This window comes from Mixophyes fleayi, chromosome 4, assembly GCF_038048845.1.
Source record: "Mixophyes fleayi isolate aMixFle1 chromosome 4, aMixFle1.hap1, whole genome shotgun sequence".
In the NCBI taxonomy this organism is placed as follows: domain Eukaryota; kingdom Metazoa; phylum Chordata; class Amphibia; order Anura; family Limnodynastidae; genus Mixophyes; species Mixophyes fleayi.
This window is the reverse complement of record NC_134405.1, coordinates 3,854,445-3,880,526: the sequence shown is the minus strand read 5'-3', so window position 1 is coordinate 3,880,526 and position 26,082 is coordinate 3,854,445. Positions and strand designations below refer to the sequence as shown.

General features: G+C 47.6%; 1 protein-coding gene across 2 annotated transcripts in view; it reads left to right on the top strand.

Moving 5' to 3' along the window:
* Nucleotides 1-26,082, top strand: part of TFR2 (transferrin receptor 2) — a 156,374-nt gene that overhangs the window by 105,503 nt on the left and 24,789 nt on the right. The window contains exons 2-9 of one of the 2 annotated variants that reach the window (XM_075206181.1): nt 2,988-3,030; nt 7,687-7,858; nt 8,345-8,531; nt 9,671-9,811; nt 9,892-10,003; nt 12,297-12,419; nt 12,516-12,593; nt 15,002-15,141. In XM_075206181.1, the coding sequence (XP_075062282.1) occupies nt 2,998-3,030; nt 7,687-7,858; nt 8,345-8,531; nt 9,671-9,811; nt 9,892-10,003; nt 12,297-12,419; nt 12,516-12,593; nt 15,002-15,141 (986 nt within the window). In that variant the 5' untranslated portion in view covers nt 2,988-2,997. The remainder of the gene's footprint in view (nt 1-2,987; nt 3,031-7,686; nt 7,859-8,344; nt 8,532-9,670; nt 9,812-9,891; nt 10,004-12,296; nt 12,420-12,515; nt 12,594-15,001; nt 15,142-26,082) is intronic. The other variant, XM_075206180.1, reaches the window with a different exon arrangement.

Genomic DNA, 26,082 nt, shown 5'->3' with positions numbered 1-26,082 from the left:
GAGGTCTGTGTAGCAGTATGATAATGACGGTGTGAGGTCAGTGTAGCAGTATGATAATGACGATGTGAGGTCAGTGTGGCAGTATGATAATGTCGGTGTGAGGTCAGTACGGTGGAGGAGAACAGTAGTATTACACCATGCGCAGTTTGTGCCTCTTGGCACAATGGTTTATTCCGAGGGACACGTGATAACTGTGATATCACAAAGATTTATCTATTAATCATTTAATAACAGATGACACGGGGATAAATACATTTATTTAAACTTTATGCACAAATCAGTAATAAAATGATTCACTGTAATAAGAAAACATAGAGAAATATGAAATGTGGTCACAGATCAACACATCACACAGATACATAGTAACAGATATATTTGATTTTCAAGCTCAGAATAGACGTTTTCCTCTTCCTGAGAGCAGTGAATGAGATGTAACAAGATGTATTCATCACAGACTGTATTCCATCTACGTTATACTCATCTGGTCCCAGAGATAGCCGCGGTGTAACTTACTAATTCCAAGAAATCTGTGATCAGACTGTGTCAGAGAAATTAACTCCCCCGGATAGGACGGATAGCGAGGGGAGGGGTGGTGGAGCAATGTTATCCAACACTTCACCGAATGTGCTGAGCCGGCAGATTCTCAGAAACACTACTCAGTTCCACTATGTAATAATAACCATCTACATCTGTATCACTAAGTAATAATATCCATCTACATCTGTATCACTATGTAATAATAACCATCTACATCTGTATCACTATGTAATAATATCCATCTACATCTGTATCACTATGTAATAATATCCATCTACATCTGTATCACTATATAATAATATCCATCTACATCTGTATCACTATGTAATAATATCCATCTACATCTGTATAAATATATAATAATATCCAGCAACATGTGTATCACTATGTAATAATACTTATCTACATCTGTATCACTATGTAATAATATCCATCTACATCTGTATCACTAAGTAATAATATCCATCTACATCTGTATCACTATATAATAATATCCATCTACATCTGTATCACTATGTAATAATATCCATCTACATCTGTATCACTATGTAATAATATCCATCTACATCTGTATTACTATGTAATAATATCCATCTACATCTGTATCACTATATAATAATATCCATCTACATCTGTATCACTATGTAATAATATCTATCTACATCTGTATAAATATATAATAATATCCAGCAACACGTGTATCACTATGTAATAATACTTATCTACATCTGTATCACTATGTAATAATATCCATCTACATCTGTATCACTAAGTAATAATATCCATCTACATCTGTATCACTATATAATAATATCCATCTACATCTGTATCACTATGTAATAATATCCATCTACATCTGTATCACTATGTAATAATATCCATCTACATCTGTATCACTATATAATAATATCCATCTACATCTGTATCACTATGTAATAATATCCATCTACATTTGTATAAATATATAATAATATCCAGCAACACGTGTATCACTATGTAATAATACTTATCTACATCTGTATCACTATATAATAATATCCATCTACACCTGTATCACTGTGTTATAATATCCAGCTACACCTGTATCACTATGTAATAATATCCATCTACATCTGTATCACTATATAATAATATCCATCTACATCTGTATCACTATATAATAATATCCAGCTACACCTGTATCACTATGTAATAATATCCAGCTACACCTGTATCACTATGTAATAATATTCAGCAACACCTGTATCACTATGTAATAATATCCATCTACACCTGTATCACTATGTAATAATATCCATCTACACCTGCATCACTATGTAATAATATCCATCTACATCTCTATCACTATATAATAATAACCAGCTACACCTGTAACACTATATAATAATATCCATCTACTTCTGTATCACTATGTAATAATATCCAGCTACACCTGTATCACTATGTAATAATATCCATCTACACCTGTATCACTATGTAATAATATCCATCTACACCTGCATCACTATGTAATAATATCCATCTACATCTCTATCACTATATAATAATAACCAGCTACACCTGTAACACTATATAATAATATCCATCTACTTCTGTATCACTATATAATAATATCCATCTACTTCTGTATCACTATGTAATAATATCCAGCTACACCTGTATCACTATGTAATAATATCCATCTACATCTGTATCACTATATAATAATATCCATCTACATCTGTATCACTATGTAATAATATCCAGCTACACCTGTATCACTATGTAATAATATCCATCTACAGCTGTATCACTGTATAATAATATCCATCTACACCTGTATCACTATGTAATAATATCCAGCTACACCTGTATAATTATATAATAATATCCAGCTATACCTGTATCACTATGTAATAATGTCCAGCTACACCTGTATAATTATATAATAATATCCCGCTACACCTGTATAATTATATAATAATATCCAGCTACACCTGTATCACTATGTAATAATATCCAGCTACACCTGTATAATTATATAATAATATCCAGCTACACCTGTATAATTGTATAATAATATCCAGCTACACCTGTATCACTATGTAATAATATCCAGCTACACCTGTATAATTATATAATAATATCCAGCTATACCTGTATCACTATGTAATAATGTCCAGCTACACCTGTATAATTATATAATAATATCCAGCTATACCTGTATCATTATGTAATAATATCCAGCTACACCTGTATAATTATATAATAATATCCTGCTACACATGTATCACTATGTAATAATGTCCAACTACACCAGTGTATTACATATATGATAGAGTAATAATTTGGATAAAGTTGACATTATCCACATTTCCACACATGGGCTAGTCCTTCATGTGTAGATTGTGGTTTGGGCGGGTTACATACACTTTAACACAGATATCTGATGTCTCACCCTCACTGTTTGCAGGACGTGAGATGGAGTCGGTCAGACAGTTATTTCATGGAGCGGTGAGTAATAATTAGGACTTTTATTCTTAATTTGATCTCTGTCTTCATGACTCATGTTAAGACTCTTATCTGTTCATATTAACAGTATTAGGGACTGCCAGGCTGATGTTTGCCTATGAGATTGGGGGAATTAGGGTGGATGTTACAGAAGTACATGTTGTAGTGGTCTGTGGCTGCTCCATATAACACATATAACACATATAATACATTAGAGTATTTAGGAGTAGAGGGCATTTGCCTTTTAACACTTCCTGTATCTGAGGGGTCTTCAGAAGTTCAGGTTCGAGAAGCCACAGCCTCAGGTGAATGTCAGGAGCTGGGCGAGTTGTTTTCCCTAGCCCCATGTTTACCTGAGCTAGCAGTGACCAAATCCCATATCTAACACCATCCTAATATTGAGGTATCGGCAGCTGATATTAAATCAGGAAGGAATTATTTACAAATTTTGGAAGGAATGGGATAGAAGCTGAAGAATTGGTAATGTTGGCTAGAGAAGGTTTTCAAATGCTTGAAAAATTTAACTTTGAATAAGAGACGGAGCGAGAGGTGAAATCGCAGAAGCTTATTTTCTATAATGGAGACACCGATAGAAGAACACATCTAAGGAAACCACAGGGGTGAGGGATTACATCCAATAGACCAAGTCCTTCAGTGGAGGTAACATTAGAGTGGCCAGCCTGGGGAAAGCCTTCCCGCAGTCTTCTTGTGGCAATACTGGAACAGGCTATGATGAGGATGGTGGAGAAGTCTTTGGATAAGAATTGGGGTAACGTTGCAGCTGCCTCATGTATCTGAAATAGGATAATGTTACCATCCAAAACCACCAAGCCCCTGTCGCAGGGTGTATCTATACAGTACATATTCTACTCTTTATTGTATTGAGCTCCATCATATTTGTAGACATCATTTTTAGGGTGACAATGGGCTCCATGAACTGGCAAACGTTCCTCATATCAGCCATGGGTGAGAGCAGGAGACATAGAAACATTTCAACCCAGGAACCTGAAGGAACTCAGAAAATGGAATAAGATTTGGGAATTGGGGCTGAGTGAAATTCAGAAGACTTTGAGTACGGACGTAGACAGGGAACACATCCTTATCTGAAAATAACAGGAAATATGAGGCAGATAATTCGGAATCGATGAGACGTAAACATCTTAGGTACATGCTGATAGTCTGGTGTTGGAGAGAGAAGGAAACAAATTCTGGGATCAATATTACCATGGATGAGGTAAGAGTAATTCAGAATATAAACGAGGTGATAGGGCAGTAATGTGAAGTCCTCCAGAGCAGTGGTGCAAGTATGAGCGTGAACAGAGATAGCACGAGCTTGGGGTGACAGGCTTGGTGTGTCTTCAGTGAAGTTGGGGAGATATGATAGCCATTTATTACGTTTATTTTGAGTTTGAATCTTGCTGTGTGTATTAAAGAACCACTAAACCCAATATTAAAACTTTTCGAATTATGGGTGATCTGTGGGTGATCTGATATGAAAGAATTATGGGTGATCTGATATAAAATAATTATGGGTGATCTCTGGGTGATCTGATAAGAAAGAATGATGGGTGTTCTGTGGGTGATGAAATGTTATTCCCCGGATGTCCTATATAATGTGTACTGAGTTGCATTTAGTGACGAGTGGAGACCAGAGAAATTATTTACTAGCAGAGTAGAAATTTGTCATTCTCTACCCTTCATAAAATCAGTCAAAACCAATTTTCTGTACTACTAATAATATATGACCTCAAGCAGAGAACACGTCTACGGCTGAGATCATCGAGACACAATACTCATGATGTGCTGAGTATAATTAGATAGGTCATCCAGTGTGTTCGTAGTAAGATATATACATTATTTTTGTAGGATCAGTTGTAAGTGGTGTCTGGCAGGACGTATCATCCTGAAATCTTAATAAAGGTTGTGGTAGAATAAGACCTGGTGTACAGCCAGGTCTCTGCTCTTTGTCTATAGATCCTCGTTTGGGGGAAGGCGATTGTTGATCTATTGCAGGTGACATGATCCTTAATTAAGGGGATCTTCACCCTTTACTAGGAAACAATTAAACTTATACAAAACAATTGTGGTGCTTTTCTTAATATATTCATTTACAAACAATCTTAGAATAAAAGGACACAGTTTAAAGAGGTTCTCGCCATACAATGAAATGTGTTAGACAAAGGTTGGGAAACTCCGCACTAATATACTGCAAACAACGAGACACATGAAACCTAACAAGACAATCTGTACACTGGAAAACTTACTTGCATTATTTTTGTATCATTGTGTATTTGCTACGTTATAGTTTTGTATAGTGTAGATTTTGTTGTGACTAAATGTGGCATTTTATGAGATATCTGTTGCTCAGATGGGAAGAAAATATAGGAAGTGGTTCTAAAAATGTCAACATTATTAAAATACTGTAAAATGCAGCTCTGGCAGAAACTGAAACGATACACAGTTCATGCTGACATCCTGTATCTTCGAGCTGCAAATGTGAACGTAGAATTAGAGTTAATAGTTCAGCAGTTACAGACTATACAGACCGAAAAAATTAATATTTTTCAGCTTTGACACAAATTTTGAGTCTATTGAACTGGGCTGACTCTGTTGATCCTTAAACTTGCTGCAATAGTTTCAAGATCTGTAATAAGATATTTAATGAAGACTTGCATTGAGAGATTATCCTTCAGTGTTATGTATGTTCCATGTAAGATATGAGATCATGGGGTAAATGTATCCGGCGGGTTTGATAAACCAATCAGATTCTAGCTTTTATTTATTTAGTACATTCTACAAAATGATAGCTAGAATCTGATAATTTACCCCCATATGTGGTAAATAGGATTTTATAACTGTGTGCATGTGCCTACGTGAACGAGCCTGCCCAAGAGAATGATGGGAACATATGAGAAATATTGTGCAATCAGGGTTGGACTCTATATCACAGACATGAATTTGGTCCTGCATTCACATTTGGCGACATAGAAGGAACAAGGGACATTTTATACTGTGACACATGCTCAGCTGGACAATTTACACTTCTGCTCCTTCCCAGTTTAGTAACAGACTTTCTGCACTGTGGTGATGAGTCAGGTAATATACTGCGCTGTTGCCTTGCAGGGAGAGAATTATTGCTCTTAGTTCGATGTCTGGTTTTGCTTTTGGTGGTGTTTCTTCTCTGTGGCCGTCTTATGCTGTGAAGGATACACCTATGTGTGTAGATTACTCTGGATGTGGGTGATGTTTTACATCCCTTTGTGGTCGTCTTATGCTGTGAAGGATACACCTATGTGTGTAGATTACTCTGGATGTGGGTGATGTTTTACATCCCTCTGTGGTCGTCTTATGCTGTGAAGGATACACCTATGTGTGTAGATTACTCTGGATGTGGGTGATGTTTTACATCCCTCTGTGGTCGTCTTATGCTGTGAAGGATACATCTATGTGTGTAGATTACTCTGGATGTGGGTGATGTTTTTGGGTCCTGGTAGAAATGGCATGATGTTGTGTAGCTCTTTTGCTATGTTAGGTTCTTTTGCTGTCTATAGCTCATATAGTATTTATTACTCTTTCATTTGTGTGTTAAACCAAGATGTTTCGTCCTGGATGGGGCTTCGTCAGGGATGTCTCTACCAGAAATCTGGGCTATGGGTGATATATGGCACTACACGGTCACTCCCCATCCCAGGCCTGATCTAGGGCACACAAGGGTGTGTGGTCCCTGGTTGTCCTGTGTTCGCATTGTGCTACGAATTTTATTTGTTGGATATGGTTGAGGGGCACAGGGGGCTATCACCGAGTCACATTTCCTGATAAAGAAAAGAGATCGCTTGATTATTCCTTATAGTCTTTTTAATTACACCATAAAACACCTTCTTTACTGATGTAACCCTAAAATAAATGAAAAACAACATCGTAATTACTTTTTTAATGAAAGGTTGGTGGCCACGCTGGACTTTGCCAGGGAGGGCGGGCACATAATGACTGCGCTCCTTCGGCTGTTAGTGGAGTTTTGACATTGACCCTCCGATAACGCCTATGAAAGATTCGCAGATCGTTTTAGAGACTATAACTCGTATCCATAACAAACACGGATAAACTAATCATTGTCTACTGGCCCAACGTGTACCGTCCTCATCACTCCTCTGTAATAGTGATTTACGTGTGTGTGTGCAATATATATATATATATATATATACAAGTTAACCCGTGCATGATACTCATGCATTCTAGTCAAATCAATCTACTTAAGGTGTTAAAAAGGTTCTTGTCATGCATTTGGGCCATAGCCCAGGCCTCAACCACCAACCACTCCCCACTGTCACCCCCGGCAACCACCAACCACTCCCCACTGTCACTTCTCCTTTAAGAAATATATATATATATATTTTTTTTAATCTTTATAAACACTTTTAACAATTAACAAATTAAATTAACAAATTAAAAACATCTTAGTATACCAAATTTCAGCCCTTTCTGAATTTTTTTTTCCACCCACACTAAGAATTTAGTAGGTCAGTGTATAACTCCGCCCAGCAGGTGGCGCTGCAGCTTGGTTTTATTTTTTCCACACACAGACAGACTAACACACGCCACTAGACATTTATATTATAGATATATATATATGTGTATATATATGGTTCTATCACCCTACAGTTGCCGGTGCAGAACTCATACGCCATCCACCGCGGGGTGGATGAGGAGGATGAGGCCGAGCTTCACATAAAAGACACTCCGGACGTGGATCCGAGGCCGAAGGTCTCCAGGCGGTGGTTTTCACCCGAGTGGCAGAGACTCATCATCGGGATCACCGTCGCTGCGTTCATCGGTCAGTACGTTACACCCACTGAATACGGAGTGATTTATCTTATCTATAGCGCGAGGGCTGCAATGTAGTGGTGGCTGCTCAGTTTCCTAAAGTGTAATAAGTGTACTTTAAAATAGAGACTAACCCATCTACTTGTGAGCTGAAGATATCCGCTAACATGCATTGACGGAGCTTTCACCCCCGGATACATAGGGTAATTGCTGTTAGTTTTCCACTTTTGTTGCAACAACATTGCTGCGTGCAGCAGATGATCTACTGATCTACCCCTTCATGCTGCCCATAGGCCACAAGGTTAAACTATTACGTCTCCAGCTGGGTGTATCTGCTCATGCGTGTCCGGGCCTGGCAGATGGAACTGGATGTCCTGCCGCGCACGCTTCACCTACGTGACATGGTCTTGCCCACCGTTGGGAACGGCAGGGCCGTGTCCGTAGTCCTAAACAATGTTGATAGCACATATGACATATCTTAATTCTCTGACCCCAGCATTCATCCTCGGATATGTGGCCACTCGCAGACCGTGTGTAACATGTGACACAAACGGCAACGACCCAAACGCAGAGGGGTCCGATGAGCAAGATCAACAGGAGCCTCAGAGAATGGACTGGTCAGACCTGAAGGAACAATTCTCCAAATACCTGAGGGACGGACAACAGATCGAGAGCACAGTCAGGTGATAGGAACCACTCCACAGCCCCACCTTCTACAGCGAGCCTGCCCCACCCCTTGCAGGGTGACACAGTGACACAGACAGAACGGAGCTATGAGTTTGTCCCTCCCCCTGCAGGGTGACACAGTGACACAGACAGAACGGAGCTATGAGTTTGTCCCTCCCCCTGCAGGGTGACACAGTGACACAGACAGAAGCGAGCTATGAGTCTGTCCCTCCCCCTGCAGGATGACACAGTGACACAGACAGAACGGAGCTATGAGTTTGTCCCTCCCCCTGCAGGGTGACACAGTGACACAGACAGAAGCGAGCTATGAGTCTGTCCCTCCCCCTGCAGGATGACACAGTGACACAGACAGAACGGAGTTATGAGTCTGTCCCTCCCCCTGCAGGGTGACACAGACAGAAGGGAGCTATGAGTTTGTCCCTCCCCCTGCAGGGTGACACAGTGACACAGACAGAAGCGAGCTATGAGTCTGACCCTCCTCCTGCAGGGTGATACAGTGACACAGACAGAAGGGAGCTATGAGTCTGTCCCTCCCCCTGCAGGATGACACAGTGACACAGACAGAAGGGAGCTATGAGTCTGTCCCTCCCCCTGCAGGGTGACACAGTGACACAGACAGAACGGAGTTATGAGTCTGTCCCTCCCCCTGCAGGGTGACACAGTGACACAGACAGAAGCGAGCTATGAGTCTGTCCCTCCCCCTGCAGGGTGACACAGACAGAAGGGAGCTATGACTCTGCCCCCCCCCCCCCCCTGCAGGGTGACACAGTGACACAGACAGAACGGAGTTATGAGTCTGTCCCTCCCCCTGCAGGGTGACACAGTGATACAGACAGAAGGGAGCTATGAGTCTGCCCCTCCCCCTGTAGGGTGACACAGTGACACAGACTGAAGGGAGCTATGAGTCTGTCCTTCCCCCTGTAGGGTGACACAGTGACACAGAAAGAAGGGAGCTATGAGTCTGTCCTTCCCCCTGTAGGGTGACACAGTGACACAGAAAGAAGGGAGCTATGAGTCTGTCCCTCCCCCTGCAGGGTGACACAGTGATACAGACAGAAGGGAGCTATGAGTCTGCCCCTCCCCCTGCAGGGTGTAATAAGCAGATGGTATATCCCTCTCTATGTGTAATGTACAGGAGAATCACCCGTGGTCCTCATCCGTCTGGGTCTAAGGAGAACAGTGACCTTGCAGACAGCATCCTCCAAGCCTTCAGGAGCTACAACTTAGATAACGTCTGGGTGGAGAGTCATTATGCCGAGCTTCAGTTTCCAAACAGGTGAGGAGACACCCCACTCACCCACTCGCTCACTCACCCTTACCCAGTAGCCTTCCTCCAGCTTTCTGTCTCTTTTTCAGAGAGAGTCCTAATACTCTGAAGATCCTTAGTACCGATAACAAAACTGTAGAGGAAATTCCAATAACTGACTCGGATCTGTACTGTCCGTACAGTGCTGTCGGCAAAGTGGTGGTGAGTACTGAGAATGTCTATTGGTGCACCTCTCTATATGTATGGTCATAGCTGGTGTACCTCTCTATATGTATGGTCATAGCTGGTGTACCTCTCTATATGTATGGTCATAGCTGGTGTACCTCTCTATATGTATGGTCATAGCTGGTGTACCTCTCTATATGTATGGTCATAGCTGGTGTACCTCTCTATATGTATGGGCAGAGCTGGTGTACCTCTCTATATGTATGGTCATAGCTGGTGTACCTCTCTATATGTATGGTCATAGCTGGTCTACCTCTCTATATGTATGGTCATAGCTGGTGTACCTCTCTATATGTATGGTCATAGCTGGTGTACCTCTCTATATGTATGGTCATAGCTGGTGTACCTCTCTATATGTATGGTCATAGCTGGTGTACCTCTCTATATGTATGGGCAGAGCTGGTGTACCTCTCTATATGTATGGTCATAGCTGGTGTACCTCTCTATATGTATGGTCATAGCTGGTGTACCTCTCTATATGTATGGTCATAGCTGGTGTACCTCTCTATATGTATGGGCAGAGCTGGTGTACCTCTCTATATGTATGGTCATAGCTGGTGTACCTCTCTATATGTATGGTCATAGCTGGTGTACCTCTCTATATGTATGGTCATAGCTGGTGTACCTCTCTATATGTATGGGCAGAGCTGGTGCACCTCTCTATATGTATGGGCAGGTCTGATGTACCTCTCTATTTGTATGGTCATAGCTGGTGTACCTCTCTATATGTATGGTCATAGCTGGTGTACCTCTCTATATGTATGGTCATAGCTGGTGTACCTCTCTATATGTATGGTCATAGCTGGTGCACCTCTCTATATGTATGGGCAGAGCTGGTGTACCTCTCTATATGTATGGGCAGAGCTGGTGTACCTCTCTATATGTATGGTCATAGCTGGTGTACCTCTCTATATGTATGGTCATAGCTGGTGTACCTCTCTATATGTATGGTCATAGCTGGTGCACCTCTCTATATGTATGGGCAGAGCTGGTGTACCTCTCTATATGTATGGGCAGAGCTGGTGTACCTCTCTATATGTATGGGCAGAGCTAGTGTACCTCTCTATATGTATGGTCATAGCTGGTGTACCTCTCTATATGTATGGTCATAGCTGGTGCACCTCTCTATATGTATGGTCATAGCTGGTCTACCTCTCTATATGTATGGTCATAGCTGGTCTACCTCTCTATATGTATGGTCATAGCTGGTGTACCTCTCTATATGTATGGTCATAGCTGGTATACCTCTCTATATGTATGGTCATAGCTGGTGTACCTCTCTATATGTATGGTCATAGCTGGTGTACCTCTCTATATGTATGGGCAGAGCTGGTGTACCTCTCTATATGTATGGTCATAGCTGGTCTACCTCTCTATATGTATGGGCAGAGCTGGTCTACCTCTCTATATGTATGGTCATAGCTGGTGTACCTCTCTATATGTATGGGCAGAGCTGGTGTACCTCTCTATATGTATGGTCATAGCTGGTCTACCTCTCTATATGTATGGGCAGAGCTGGTGTACCTCTCTATATGTATGGGCAGAGCTGGTCTACCTCTCTATATGTATGGGCATAGCTGGTGTACCTCTCTATATGTATGGTCATAGCTGGTGTACCTCTCTATATGTATGGTCATAGCTGGTCTACCTCTCTATATGTATGGTCATAGCTGGTGCCCCTCTCTATATGTATGGGCAGAGTTGGTGTACCTCTCTATATGTATGGTCATAGCTGGTGTACCTCTCTATATGTATGGGCAGAGCTGGTGTACCTCTCTATATGTATGGTCATAGCTGGTGCCCCTCTCTATATGTATGGGCAGAGTTGGTGTACCTCTCTATATGTATGGTCATAGCTGGTGTACCTCTCTATATGTATGGGCAGAGCTGGTGTACCTCTCTATATGTATGGTCATAGCTGGTCTACCTCTCTATATGTATGGGCAGAGCTGGTGTACCTCTCTATATGTATGGGCAGAGCTGGTCTACCTCTCTATATGTATGGGCATAGCTGGTGTACCTCTCTATATGTATGGTCATAGCTGGTGTACCTCTCTATATGTATGGTCATAGCTGGTCTACCTCTCTATATGTATGGTCATAGCTGGTGCCCCTCTCTATATGTATGGGCAGGTCTGATGTACCTCTCTATATGTATGGGCAGAGCTGGTATCCTTCTCTATATGTATGGGCAGAGCTGATGTACCTCTCTATATGTAGAGGCAGTGCTGCTGTTGCTCTCTACTTATACATGTCTCTCTATACACAGGCAGGTCTGGTGTACGTGAATTATGGGCGTAAGGAAGACTTCCAGATGCTGACAAGTTGGGGGGTAAATGCCTCGGGGTCTCTTGTCATCGTGCGGACAGGACATATCAGCTTTGCAGAGAAGGTGAGCTGCGGAGCGCTGCGGAGCGCTGCGGAGCGCTGCGGAGCCAGGAATACATGGAAGATACCAGTACTAATATACTGCACTATCTACCTGCAGGTGTACAACGCTGAGGTGGCCGGAGCTCTGGGGGTGTTAATATTCTCAGACACATTGGACACTGCTGTATACGGACACGTGAGTTATACACAGCAAGGACCTGCAGAGCATCTCCCCTATATCCACTCTCCTATTGCACTCTGCAGAGCATCCCTCCTGTATCTACTATCTAATATACCTCTGCAGAGCATCTCCCCTACATCCACTTTCCTATTGCACCCTGCAGAGCATCTCCCCTATATCCACTCTCCTATTGCACCCTGCAGAGCATCCCTCCTGTATCTACTATCTAATATACCTCTGCAGAGCATCTCCCCTACATCCACTCTCCTATTGCACCCTGCAGAGCATCCCTCCTGTATCTACTATCTAATATACCTCTGCAGAGCATCTCCCCTACATCCACTTTCCTATTGCACCCTGCAGAGCATCTCCCCTATATCCACTCTCCTATTGCACTCTGCAGAGCATCCCTCCTGTATCTACTATCTAATATACCTCTGCAGAGCATCTCCCCTACATCCACTCTCCTATTGCACCCTGCAGAGCATCCCTCCTGTATCTACTATCTAATATACCTCTGCAGAGCATCTCTCCTACATCCACTCTCCTATTGCACCCTGCAGAGCATCCCTCCTGTATCTACTATCTAATATACCTCTGCAGAGCATCTCTCCTACATCCACTCTCCTATTGCACCCTGCAGAGCATCTCCCCTACATCCACTCTCCTATTGCACCCTGCAGAGCATCCCTCCTGTATCTACTATCTAATATACCTCTGCAGAGCATCTCCTCTCTTTGGCCGCTCTGTGCAGGTCGGGATGGAGAGGGCCTGTGCTGCAGGTCTTAGTGCTCAGGGCTCCCAGTGCTCAGCAATCTCAGTCCATAAAATCCCCTGTAATAACATTTATATATGGACCTATTCTCCTTTATCATGTTAATTTGGCTTCATCTGGTGTTAAAATTATGGGAAAATAAGACTGGTGAGTTTGAAAGAAACGGGAAAATCTGGGCAACCGGGAACCTCAACTATGAGGCCACATCCGAAGCCAAATTCCCTAAAGCGTTGCCCTCAAATCCCTGAAATGCCGACTAATCCCAGGAGCATCCGCCGGGATGGGAGAGCTCTGAGTTATGGCACAAACATGGTTACTATATAATGTAGAGCTCTCAGCCGCTGTCACACGAGCAGATTTCCAACTTCAGAAGCGCAAATGACAAATGATTACAGCGCAGTCTGATTGCTTGTTGCAGCCGTGTGACGGGCTCTGCTCACGCGTCATGGATTCCCATTGGAGAGCGCTTTTATTGAACGCTTCAGACACGTCTCGAACACGCAGCGTCAGCTCTTGTGTGACGTGTGAAACCCTACGCGTTTCTCATGAATTCGGTTTGGAGCGATTGGACACAGTACTTCAAATGTGGAGTGGGGAGACGCCCGCCTGACACCACCCTGCGGGTGACTGCTGTTCTCTACCATGTAAAGTAAAAACACTAATGGAAGTGACGGCAGACAAATAGGTGGATAGGGGGATGCAAGCTATTATATTTTCAAACTTTCTTGGTATGTGACAGCTGTAATCTCCAACTCACCAGTAGATGGGTTGGAAGTTTTTTTGAACCTGAGGGCAACATAACAATTAATAACAATTAGAGAACTGTTGCTATAATTCTCCAGACTATTACACACAAAAACACTACAGACTAGGCCATAATTACCTCCATTGTTCCCTGTTCTGCTTCTGACCATCCCTCCTGGGGCCTGTCCTGCTTCCAAGTCTCCAGCCTGGGGGCTTGTCCTGCTTCTAGCCCTATATCCAGGGGCCTGTCTTGCTTTCGTCCCTACAGCCTGGGGGCCTGTCCTTCTTCCGACTCTCCAGCCTGGGGCCTGTCCTGCTTCCGACTCTCCAACCTGGGGGCCTGTCCTGCTTCTAGTGCTCCATCCAGGGAGCCTGTCCTGCTTCCAACTCTCCAGCCTGTCGCCTGTCCTGCTTCCGACTCTCCAGCCTGGGGGCCTGTCCTGCTTCTGACTCTCCAGCCTGGGGCCTGTCCTGCTTCTAGTGCTCCATCCAGGGAGCCTGTCCTGCTTCCAACTCTCCAGCCTGGGGCCTGTCCTGCTTCCGACTCTCCAGCCTGGGGGCCTGTCCTGCTTCTGACTCTCCAGCCTGGGGGCCTGTCCTGCTTCCGACTCTCCAGCCTGGGGGCCTGTCCTGCTTCCAACTCTCCAGCCTGGGGCCTGTCCTGCTTCCGACTCTCCAGCCTGGGGGCCTGTCCTGCTTCTGACTCTCCAGCCTGGGGGCCTGTCCTGCTTCCGACTCTCCAGCCTGGGGGCCTGTCCTGCTTCCAACTCTCCAGCCTGGGGCCTGTCCTGCTTCCGACTCTCCAGCCTGGGGGCCTGTCCTGCTTCTTCCTTTCTATCCTGATCCATCCGCCTGTGCCAATATCCAGTATTGGGTATTCTTACACACTTCCCTCTCTTTCCAGGTTCATCTCGGCACTGGAGATCCAAACACTCCAGCGTTCCCGTCCTTCAATCACACCCAATTCCCCCCCTTCAAGTCATCAGGACTTCCAAAAATCCCAGCTCAGCCAATCAGCAGAGACGTTGCGCAGACATTACTCAGGTGATAATAGCATATAACGTACAAACAGCACTGACTAGTTACCAGCAATATAACCAGTATGCATTGTATTATTGTAATAACTACATAACTGTGGTGCAGTAGGGAACACTAACTAGCTAGTAGCTGAGATTGCAATGCAGTGAATAGAGAAGTAGCTGTGTTGTGTGTAGTGGTAGCCAAGTGCAGTGTAGCGTGGCAGGTAGGTGCAGTGTAGCATGGCAGGCAGGCGCAGTGTAGCATGATAGGTAGGTGTAGTGCAGTATAGCAGGTAGGCGCAGTGTAGCGTGGCAGGCAGGCGCAGTGTAGCATGGTAGGTAGGTGTAGTGCAGTGTGGCAGGTAGGCGCAGTGTAGCGTGGCAGGCAGGCGCAGTGTAGCATGGTAGGTAGGTGTAGTGCAGCGTGGCAGGTAGGCGCAGTGTAGCGTGGCCGGTAGGCGCAGTGTAGCATGACAGGCGCAGTGTAGCCTGGCAGGCAGGCGCAGTGTAGCGTGGTAGGTATGTGTAGTGCAGCGTGACAGGCAGGCGCAGTGTGACGTGGCAGGCAAGCGCAGTGTGGCGTGGCAGGCAGGCGCAGTGTAGCGTGGCAGGCAGGCACAGTGTAGTATGGTATCCAGACACAATACAGTGTGGTATCCAGACACAGTGTAGTGTGGTATCCAGACACAGTGTAGTGTGGTATCCAGGCACAGTGTAGTGTGGTATCCAGGCACAGTGTAGTGTGGTATCCAGGCACAGTGTAGTGTGGTATCCAGACACAATACAGTGTGGTATCCAGGCACAGTGTAGTGTGGTATCCAGGCACAGTGTAGTGTGGTATCCAGACACAGTGTAGTGTGGTATCCAGGCACAGTATAGTGTGGTATCCAGGTACAGTGTAGTGTGGTATCCAGACACAGTGTAGTGTGGTATCCAGGCACAGTGTACTGTAGTGTGGTATCCAGACACAGTGTAGTGTGGTATCCAGGCACAGTGTAGTGTAGTGTGGTATCCAGACACAGTGTAGTGTGGTATCCAGGCACAGTGTAGTGTGGTATCCAGGCACAGTGTAGTGTGGTATCCAGGCACGGTGTAGTGTGGTATCCAGGCACGGTGTAGGGTGGTATCCAGGCACAGTGTAGTGTGTTATCCAGGCACAGTGTAGTGTGGTATCCAGACACAATACAGTGTGGTATCCAGATACAGTGTAGTGTGGTATCCAGACACAGTGTAGTGTGGTATCCAGGCACAGTGTTGGGTGGTGTGGTATCCAGACACAGTGTAGTGTGGTATCCAGGCACAGTGTAGTGTAGTGTGGTATCCAGACACAGTGTAGTGTGGTATCCAGGCACAGTGTAGTGTGGTATCCAGGCACAGTGTAGTGTGGTATCCAGACACAGTGTAGTGTAGTGTGGTATCCAGGCACAGTGTAGTGTGATATCCAGGCACAGTGTAGTGTGGTATCCAGGCACAGTGTAGTGTGGTATCCAGGCACGGTGTAGTGTGGTATCCAGGCACGGTGTAGGGTGGTATCCAGGCACAGTGTAGTGTGTTATCCAGGCACAGTGTAGTGTGGTATCCAGACACAATACAGTGTGGTATCCAGATACAGTGTAGTGTGGTATCCAGACACAGTGTAGTGTGGTATCCAGGCACAGTGTTGGGTGGTGTGGTATCCAGACACAGTGTAGTGTGGTATCCAGGCACAGTGTAGTATAGTGTGGTATCCAGACAGTGTAGTGTGGTATCCAGGCACAGTGTAGTGTAGTGTGGTATCCAGACACAGTGTAGTGTGGTATCCAGGCACAGTGTAGTGTGGTATCCAGGCACGGTGTAGTGTGGTATCCAGGCACAGTGTAGGGTGGTATCCAGGCACAGTGTAGTGTGTTATCCAGGCACAGTGTAGTGTGGTATCCAGGCACAGTGTAGTGTAGTGTGGTATCCAGACACAGTGTAGTGTGGTATCCAGGCACAGTGTAGTGTGGTATCCAGGCACGGTGTAGTGTGGTATCCAGGCACGGTGTAGGGTGGTATCCAGGCACAGTGTAGTGTGTTATCCAGGCACAGTGTAGTGTGGTATCCAGGCACAGTGTAGTGTAGTGTGGTATCCAGACACAGTGTAGTGTGGTATCCAGGCACAGTGTAGTGTGGTATCCAGGCACAGTGTAGTGTGGTATCCAGGCACGGTGTAGTGTGGTATCCAGGCACGGTGTAGGGTGGTATCCAGGCACAGTGTAGTGTGGTATCCAGACACAATACAGTGTGGTATCCAGATACAGTGTAGTGTGGTATCCAGACACAGTGTAGTGTGGTATCCAGGCACAGTGTTGGGTGGTATCCAGGCACAGTGTAGGGTGGTATCCAGGCACAGTGTAGTGTAGTGTGGTATCCAGGCACAGGGTAGGGTGGTATCCAGGCACAGTGTTGGGTGGTATCCAGGCACAGTGTAGGGTGGTATCCAGACACAGTGTAGTGTGGTATCCAGGCACAGTGTAGTGTAGTGTGGTATCCAGACACAGTGTAGTGTGGTATCCAGGCACAGTGTAGTGTAGTGTGGTATCCAGACACAGTGTAGTGTGGTATCCAGGCACAGTGTAGTGTGGTATCCAGGCACAGTGTAGTGTGGTATCCAGGCACGGTGTAGTGTGGTATCCAGGCACGGTGTAGGGTGGTATCCAGGCACAGTGTAGTGTGTTATCCAGGCACAGTGTAGTGTGGTATCCAGACACAATACAGTGTGGTATCCAGATACAGTGTAGTGTGGTATCCAGACACAGTGTAGTGTGGTATCCAGGCACAGTGTTAGGTGGTATCCAGGCACAGTGTAGGGTGGTATCCAGGCACAGTGTAGTGTAGTGTGGTATCCAGACACAGTGTAGTGTGGTATCCAGGCACAGTGTAGTGTAGTGTGGTATCCAGAAACTGTGTAGTGTGGTATCCAGGCACAGTGTAGTGTGGTATCCAGGCACAGTGTAGTGTGGTATCCAGGCACGGTGTAGTGTGGTATCCAGGCACGGTGTAGGGTGGTATCCAGGCACAGTGTAGTGTGTTATCCAGGCACAGTGTAGTGTGGTATCCAGACACAATACAGTCTGGTATCCAGATACAGTGTAATGTGGTATCCAGACACAGTGTAGTGTGGTATCCAGGCACAGTGTTGGGTGGTATCCAGGCACAGTGTAGGGTGGTATCCAGGCACAGTGTAGGGTGGTATCCAGGCACAGTGTAGTGTAGTGTGGTATCCAGGCACAGGGTAGGGTGGTATCCAGGCACAGTGTAGTGTGGTATCCAGGCACAGTGTAGGGTGGTATCCAGGCACAGTGTAGTGTGGTATCCAGGCACAGTGTAGTGTGGTATCCAGGCACAGTGTAGTGTGGTATCCAGGCACAGTGTAGGGTGGTATCCAGGCACAGTGTAGTGTAGTGTGGTATCCAGGCACAGGGTAGGGTGGTATCCAGGCACAGTGTATTGTGGTATCCAGGCACAGTGTAGGGTGGTATCCAGGCACAGTGTAGGGTGGTATCCAGGCACAGTGTAGTGTAGTGTGGTATCCAGGCACAGTGTAGTGTGGTATCCAGGCACAGTGTAGGGTGGTATCCAGGCACAGTGTAGTGTAGTGTGGTATCCAGGCACAGTGTAGTGTAGTGTGGTATCCAGGCACAGTGTAGTGTAGTGTGGTATCCAGGCACAGTGTAGTGTAGTGTGGTATCCAGGCACAGTGTATGGTGGTATCCAGGCACAGTGTAGTGTAGTGTGGTATCCAGGCACAGGGTAGGGTGGTATCCAGGCACAGGGTAGGGTGGTATCCAGGCACAGTGTAGTGTAGGGTGGTATCCAGGCACACTGTAGTGTGGCATCCAGGCACAGTGTAGGGTGGTATCCAGGCACAGGGTAGGGTGGTATCCAGGCACAGTGTAGTGTAGGGTGGTATCCAGACACAGTGTAGTGTAGTGTGGTATCCAGGCACAGGGTAGGGTGGTATCCAGGCACAGTGTAGTGTGGTATCCAGGCACAGTGTAGGGTGGTATCCAGGCACAGTGTAGTGTGGTATCCAGGCACAGTGTAGTGTGGTATCCAGGCACAGTGTAGTGTGGTATCCAGGCACAGTGTAGTGTGGTATCCAGGCACAGTGTAGGGTGGTATCCAGGCACAGTGTAGTGTAGTGTGGTATCCAGGCACAGGGTAGGGTGGTATCCAGGCACAGTGTATTGTGGTATCCAGGCACAGTGTAGGGTGGTATCCAGGCACAGTGTAGGGTGGTATTCAGGCACAGTGTAGTGTAGTGTGGTATCCAGGCACAGTGTAGTGTGGTATCCAGGCACAGTGTAGTGTGGTATCCAGGCACAGTGTATTGTGGTATCCAGGCACAGTGTAGGGTGGTATCCAGGCTCAGTGTAGTGTGGTATCCAGGCACAGTGTAGGGTGGTATCCAGGCACAGTGTAGTGTGGTATCCAGGCACAGTGTAGGGTGGTATCCAGGCACAGTGTAGTGTAGTGTGGTATCCAGGCACAGTATAGTGTGGTATCCAGGCACAGTGTAGTGTAGTGTGGTATCCAGGCACAGTGCAGTGTAGTGTGGTATCCAGGCACAGTGTTGTGTAGTGTGGTATCCAGGCACAGTGTAGTGTGGTATCCAGGCACAGTGTAGTGTGGTATCCAGGCACAGTGTAGGGTGGTATCCAGGCACAGTGTAGTGTGGTATCCAGGCACAGTGTAGGGTGGTATCCAGGCACAGTGTAGTGTAGTGTGGTATCCAGGCACAGTATAGTGTGGTATCCAGGCACAGTGTAGTGTAGTGTGGTATCCAGGCACAGTGCAGTGTAGTGTGGTATCCAGGCACAGTGTAGTGTAGTGTGGTATCCAGGCACAGTGTAGTGTGGTATCCAGGCACAGTGTAGTGTGGTATCCAGGCACAGTGTAGTGTAGTGTGGTATCCAGGCACAGTGTATGGTGGTATCCAGGCACACTGTAGTGTGGTATCCAGGCACAGTGTAGTGTGGTATCCAGGCACAGTGTAGTGTGGTATCCAGGCACAGTGTATGGTGGTATCCAGGCACAGTGTAGTGTGGTATCCAGGCTCAGTGTAGGGTGATATCCAGGCACAGTGTAGTGTGGTATCCAGGCACAGGGTAGGGTGGTATCCAGGCACAGTGTAGTGTAGTGTGGTATCCAGGCACAGTGTAGTGTGGTATCCAGGCACAGGGTAGGGTGGTATCCAGGCACAGTGTAGTGTGGTATCCAGGCACAGTGTAGTGTGGTATCCAGGCACAGTGTAGTGTGGTATCCAGGCACAGTGTAGTGTGGTATCCAGGCACAGTGTAGTGTGGTATCCAGGCACAGTGTAGTGTAGTGTGGTATCCAGGCTCAGTGTATGGTGGTATCCAGGCACAGTGTAGTGTGGTATCCAGGCACAGTGTAGGGTGGTATCCAGGCACAGTGTAGTGTGGTATCCAGGCACAGTGTAGTGTGGTATCCAGGCACAGTGTAGTGTGGTATCCAGGCACAGTGTAGTGTGGTATCCAGGCACAGTGTAGTGTGGTATCCAGGCACAGTGTAGTGTAGTGTGGTATCCAGGCTCAGTGTATGGTGGTATCCAGGCACAGTGTAGTGTGGTATCCAGGCACAGTGTAGTGTGGTATCCAGGCACAGTGTAGGGTGGTATCCAGGCACAGTGTAGTGTGGTATCCAGGCACAGTGTTGGGTGGTATCCAGGCACAGTGTAGTGTGGTATCCAGGCACAGTGTAGGGTGGTATCCAGGCACAGTGTAGTGTGGTATCCAGGCACAGTGTAGTGTGGTATCCAGGCACAGTGTAGGGTGGTATCCAGGCACAGTGTATGGTGGTATCCAGGCACAGTGTAGGGTGGTATCCAGGCACAGGGTAGGGTGGTATCCAGGCACAGGGTAGGGTGGTATCCAGGCTCAGTGTAGGGTGATATCCAGGCACAGTGTAGGGTGGTATCCAGGCACAGTGTAGGGTGGTATCCAGGCACAGTGTAGTGTGGTATCCAGGCACAGTGTAGGGTGGTATCCAGGCACAGTGTAGGGTGGTATCCAGGCACAGGGTAGGGTGGTATCCAGGCACAGTGTAGTGTGGTATCCAGGCACAGTGTTGGGTGGTATCCAGGCACAGTGTAGTGTGGTATCCAGGCACAGTGTAGTGTGGTATCCAGGCACAGTGTAGGGTGGTATCCAGGCACAGTGTATGGTGGTATCCAGGCACAGTGTAGTGTGGTATCCAGGCACAGTATAGTGTGGTATCCAGGCACAGTGTAGGGTGGTATCCAGGCACAGGGTAGGGTGGTATCCAGGCACAGTGTAGTGTGGTATCCAGGCACAGTGTTGGGTGGTATCCAGGCACAGTGTAGTGTGGTATCCAGGCACAGTGTAGTGTGGTATCCAGGCACAGTGTAGGGTGGTATCCAGGCACAGTGTAGTGTGGTATCCAGGCACAGTGTATGGTGGTATCCAGGCACAGTGTAGTGTGGTATCCAGGCACAGTGTAGTGTAGTGTGGTATCCAGGCACAGTGTAGTGTGGTATCCAGGCACAGTGTAGTGTGGTATCCAGGCACAGTGTAGTGTAGTGTGGTATCCAGGCACAGTGTAGTGTGGTATCCAGGCACAGTGTAGTGTGGTATCCAGGCACAGTGTAGTGTGGTATCCAGGCACAGTGTAGTGTGGTATCCAGGCACAGTGTATGGTGGTATCCAGACATAGTGTAGTGTGGTATCCAGGCACAGTGTATGGTGGTATCCAGACATAGTGTAGGGTGGTATCCAGGCACAGTGTAGTGTGGTGTCCAGGCACAGTGTAGTGTGGTATCCAGGCACAGTGTAGTGTAGTGTGGTATCCAGGCACAGTGTAGGGTGGTATCCAGACACAGTGTAGTGTGGTATCCAGGCACAGTGTAGTGTAGTGTGGTATCCAGGCACAGTGTAGTGTGGTATCCAGGCACAGGGTAGGGTGGTATCCAGGCACACTGTAGTGTGGTATCCAGGCACAGTGTAGTGTAGTGTGGTATCCAGGCACAGGGTAGGGTGGTATCCAGGCACAGTGTAGTGTGGTATCCAGGCACAGTGTAGTGTGGTATCCAGGCACAGTGTAGTGTGGTATCCAGGCACAGTGTATGGTGGTATCCAGACATAGTGTAGTGTGGTATCCAGGCACAGTGTATGGTGGTATCCAGACATAGTGTAGGGTGGTATCCAGGCACAGTGTAGTGTGGTGTCCAGGCACAGTGTAGTGTGGTATCCAGGCACAGTGTAGTGTAGTGTGGTATCCAGGCACAGTGTAGGGTGGTATCCAGACACAGTGTAGTGTGGTATCCAGGCACAGTGTAGTGTAGTGTGGTATCCAGGCACAGTGTAGTGTGGTATCCAGGCACAGGGTAGGGTGGTATCCAGGCACACTGTAGTGTGGTATCCAGGCACAGTGTAGTGTAGTGTGGTATCCAGGCACAGTGTAGGGTGGTATCCAGACACAGCATAGTGTAGTGTGGTATCCAGGCTCAGTGTATGGTGGTATCCAGGCACAGTGTATGGTGGTATCCAGGCACAGTGTAGTGTGGTATCCAGGCACAGTGTAGTGTGGTATCCAGGCACAGTGTAGTGTAGTGTGGTATCCAGGCACAGTGTAGTGTGGTATCCAGGCACAGTGTAGGGTGGTATCCAGGCACAGGGTAGGGTGGTATCCAGGCACAGGGTAGGGTGGTATCCAGGCACAGTGTAGTGTGGTATCCAGGCACAGTGTAGTGTGGTATCCAGGCACAGTGTAGTGTGGTATCCAGGCACAGTGTAGGGTGGTATCCAGGCACAGGGTAGGGTGGTATCCAGGCACAGTGTAGTGTAGTGTGGTATCCAGGCACAGTGTAGGGTGGTATCCAGACACAGCATAGTGTAGTGTGGTATCCAGGCTCAGTGTATGGTGGTATCCAGGCACAGTGTATGGTGGTATCCAGGCACAGTGTAGTGTGGTATCCAGGCACAGTGTAGTGTGGTATCCAGGCACAGTGTAGTGTAGTGTGGTATCCAGGCACAGTGTAGTGTGGTATCCAGGCACAGTGTAGGGTGGTATCCAGGCACAGGGTAGGGTGGTATCCAGGCACAGTGTATGGTGGTATCCAGGCACAGGGTAGGGTGGTATCCAGGCACAGGGTAGGGTGGTATCCAGGCACAGTGTAGTGTAGGGTGGTATCCAGGCACAGTGTAGTGTAGTGTGGTATCCAGGCACAGGGTAGGGTGGTATCCAGGCACAGGGTAGGGTGGTATCCAGGCACAGGGTAGGGTGGTATCCAGGCACAGGGTAGGGTGGTATCCAGGCACAGGGTAGGGTGGTATCCAGGCACAGGGTAGGGTGGTATCCAGGCACAGGGTAGGGTGGTATCCAGGCACAGGGTAGGGTGGTATCCAGGCACAGGGTAGGGTGGTATCCAGGCACAGGGTAGGGTGGTATCCAGGCACAGGGTAGGGTGGTATCCAGGCACAGGGTAGGGTGGTATCCAGGCACAGTGTAGGGTGGTATCCAGGCACAGTGTAGTGTGGTATCCAGGCACAGGGTAGGGTGGTATCCAGGCACAGTGTATGGTGGTATCCAGGCACAGGGTAGGGTGGTATCCAGGCACAGTGTAGTGTGTTATCCAGGCACAGGGTAGGGTGGTATCCAGGCACAGTGTAGTGTGTTATCCAGGCACAGGGTAGGGTGGTATCCAGGCACAGGGTAGGGTGGTATCCAGGCACAGGGTAGGGTGGTATCCAGGCACAGTGTAGTGTAGTGTGGTATCCAGGCACAGGGTAGGGTGGTATCCAGGCACAGTGTAGTGTAGTGTGGTATCCAGGCACAGTGTAGTGTGGTATCCAGGCACAGTGTAGTGTAGTGTGGTATCCAGGCACAGGGTAGGGTGGTATCCAGGCACAGGGTAGGGTGGTATCCAGGCACAGTGTAGTGTAGTGTGGTATCCAGGCACAGGGTAGGGTGGTATCCAGGCACAGTGTAGTGTAGTGTGGTATCCAGGCACAGTGTAGTGTGGTATCCAGGCACAGTGTAGGGTGGTATCCAGGCACAGGGTAGGGTGGTATCCAGGCACAGTGTATGGTGGTATCCAGGCACAGGGTAGGGTGGTATCCAGGCACAGGGTAGGGTGGTATCCAGGCACAGTGTAGTGTAGGGTGGTATCCAGGCACAGTGTAGTGTAGTGTGGTATCCAGGCACAGGGTAGGGTGGTATCCAGGCACAGGGTAGGGTGGTATCCAGGCACAGGGTAGGGTGGTATCCAGGCACAGGGTAGGGTGGTATCCAGGCACAGGGTAGGGTGGTATCCAGGCACAGGGTAGGGTGGTATCCAGGCACAGGGTAGGGTGGTATCCAGGCACAGGGTAGGGTGGTATCCAGGCACAGGGTAGGGTGGTATCCAGGCACAGGGTAGGGTGGTATCCAGGCACAGGGTAGGGTGGTATCCAGGCACAGTGTAGGGTGGTATCCAGGCACAGTGTAGTGTGGTATCCAGGCACAGGGTAGGGTGGTATCCAGGCACAGTGTATGGTGGTATCCAGGCACAGGGTAGGGTGGTATCCAGGCACAGTGTAGTGTGTTATCCAGGCACAGGGTAGGGTGGTATCCAGGCACAGTGTAGTGTGTTATCCAGGCACAGGGTAGGGTGGTATCCAGGCACAGGGTAGGGTGGTATCCAGGCACAGGGTAGGGTGGTATCCAGGCACAGTGTAGTGTAGTGTGGTATCCAGGCACAGGGTAGGGTGGTATCCAGGCACAGTGTAGTGTAGTGTGGTATCCAGGCACAGTGTAGTGTGGTATCCAGGCACAGTGTAGTGTAGTGTGGTATCCAGGCACAGGGTAGGGTGGTATCCAGGCACAGGGTAGGGTGGTATCCAGGCACAGTGTATGGTGGTATCCAGGCACAGTGTAGTGTAGTGTGGTATCCAGGCACAGGGTAGGGTGGTATCCAGGCACAGTGTAGTGTGGTATCCAGGCACAGTGTAGTGTAGTGTGGTATCCAGGCACAGGGTAGGGTGGTATCCAGGCACAGGGTAGGGTGGTATCCAGGCACAGTGTATGGTGGTATCCAGGCACAGTGTAGTGTAGTGTGGTATCCAGGCACAGGGTAGGGTGGTATCCAGGCACAGGGTAGGGTGGTATCCAGGCACAGTGTATGGTGGTATCCAGGCACAGTGTAGTGTAGTGTGGTATCCAGGCACAGTGTAGTGTGGTACCCAGGCACAGGGTAGGGTGGTATCCAGGCACAGGGTAGGGTGGTATCCAGGCACAGGGTAGGGTGGTATCCAGGCACAGGGTAGGGTGGTATCCAGGCACAGGGTAGGGTGGTATCCAGGCACAGTGTAGTGTGGTATCCAGGCACAGTGTAGTGTGGTATCCAGGCACAGTGTAGTGTGGTATCCAGGCACAGTGTAGTGTGGTATCCAGGCACAGTGTAGTGTAGTGTGGTATCCAGGCACAGGGTAGGGTGGTATCCAGGCACAGTGTAGGGTGGTATCCAGGCACAGTGTAGTGTAGTGTGGTATCCAGGCACAGGGTAGGGTGGTATCCAGGCACAGTGTAGGGTGGTATCCAGGCACAGGGTAGGGTGGTATCCAGGCACAGTGTAGTGTAGTGTGGTATCCAGGCACAGGGTAGGGTGGTATCCAGGCACAGTGTAGTGTGGTATCCAGGCACAGTGTAGTGTGGTATCCAGGCACAGTGTAGTGTGGTATCCAGGCACAGGGTAGGGTGGTATCCAGGCACAGTGTAGGGTGGTATCCAGGCACAGTGTAGTGTGGTATCCAGGCACAGTGTAGGGTGGTATCCAGGCACAGTGTAGGGTGGTATCCAGGCACAGGGTAGGGTGGTATCCAGGCACAGGGTATGGTGGTATCCAGGCACAGTGTAGGGTGGTATCCAGGCACAGGGTAGGGTGGTATCCAGGCACAGTGTAGGGTGGTATCCAGGTACAGTGTAG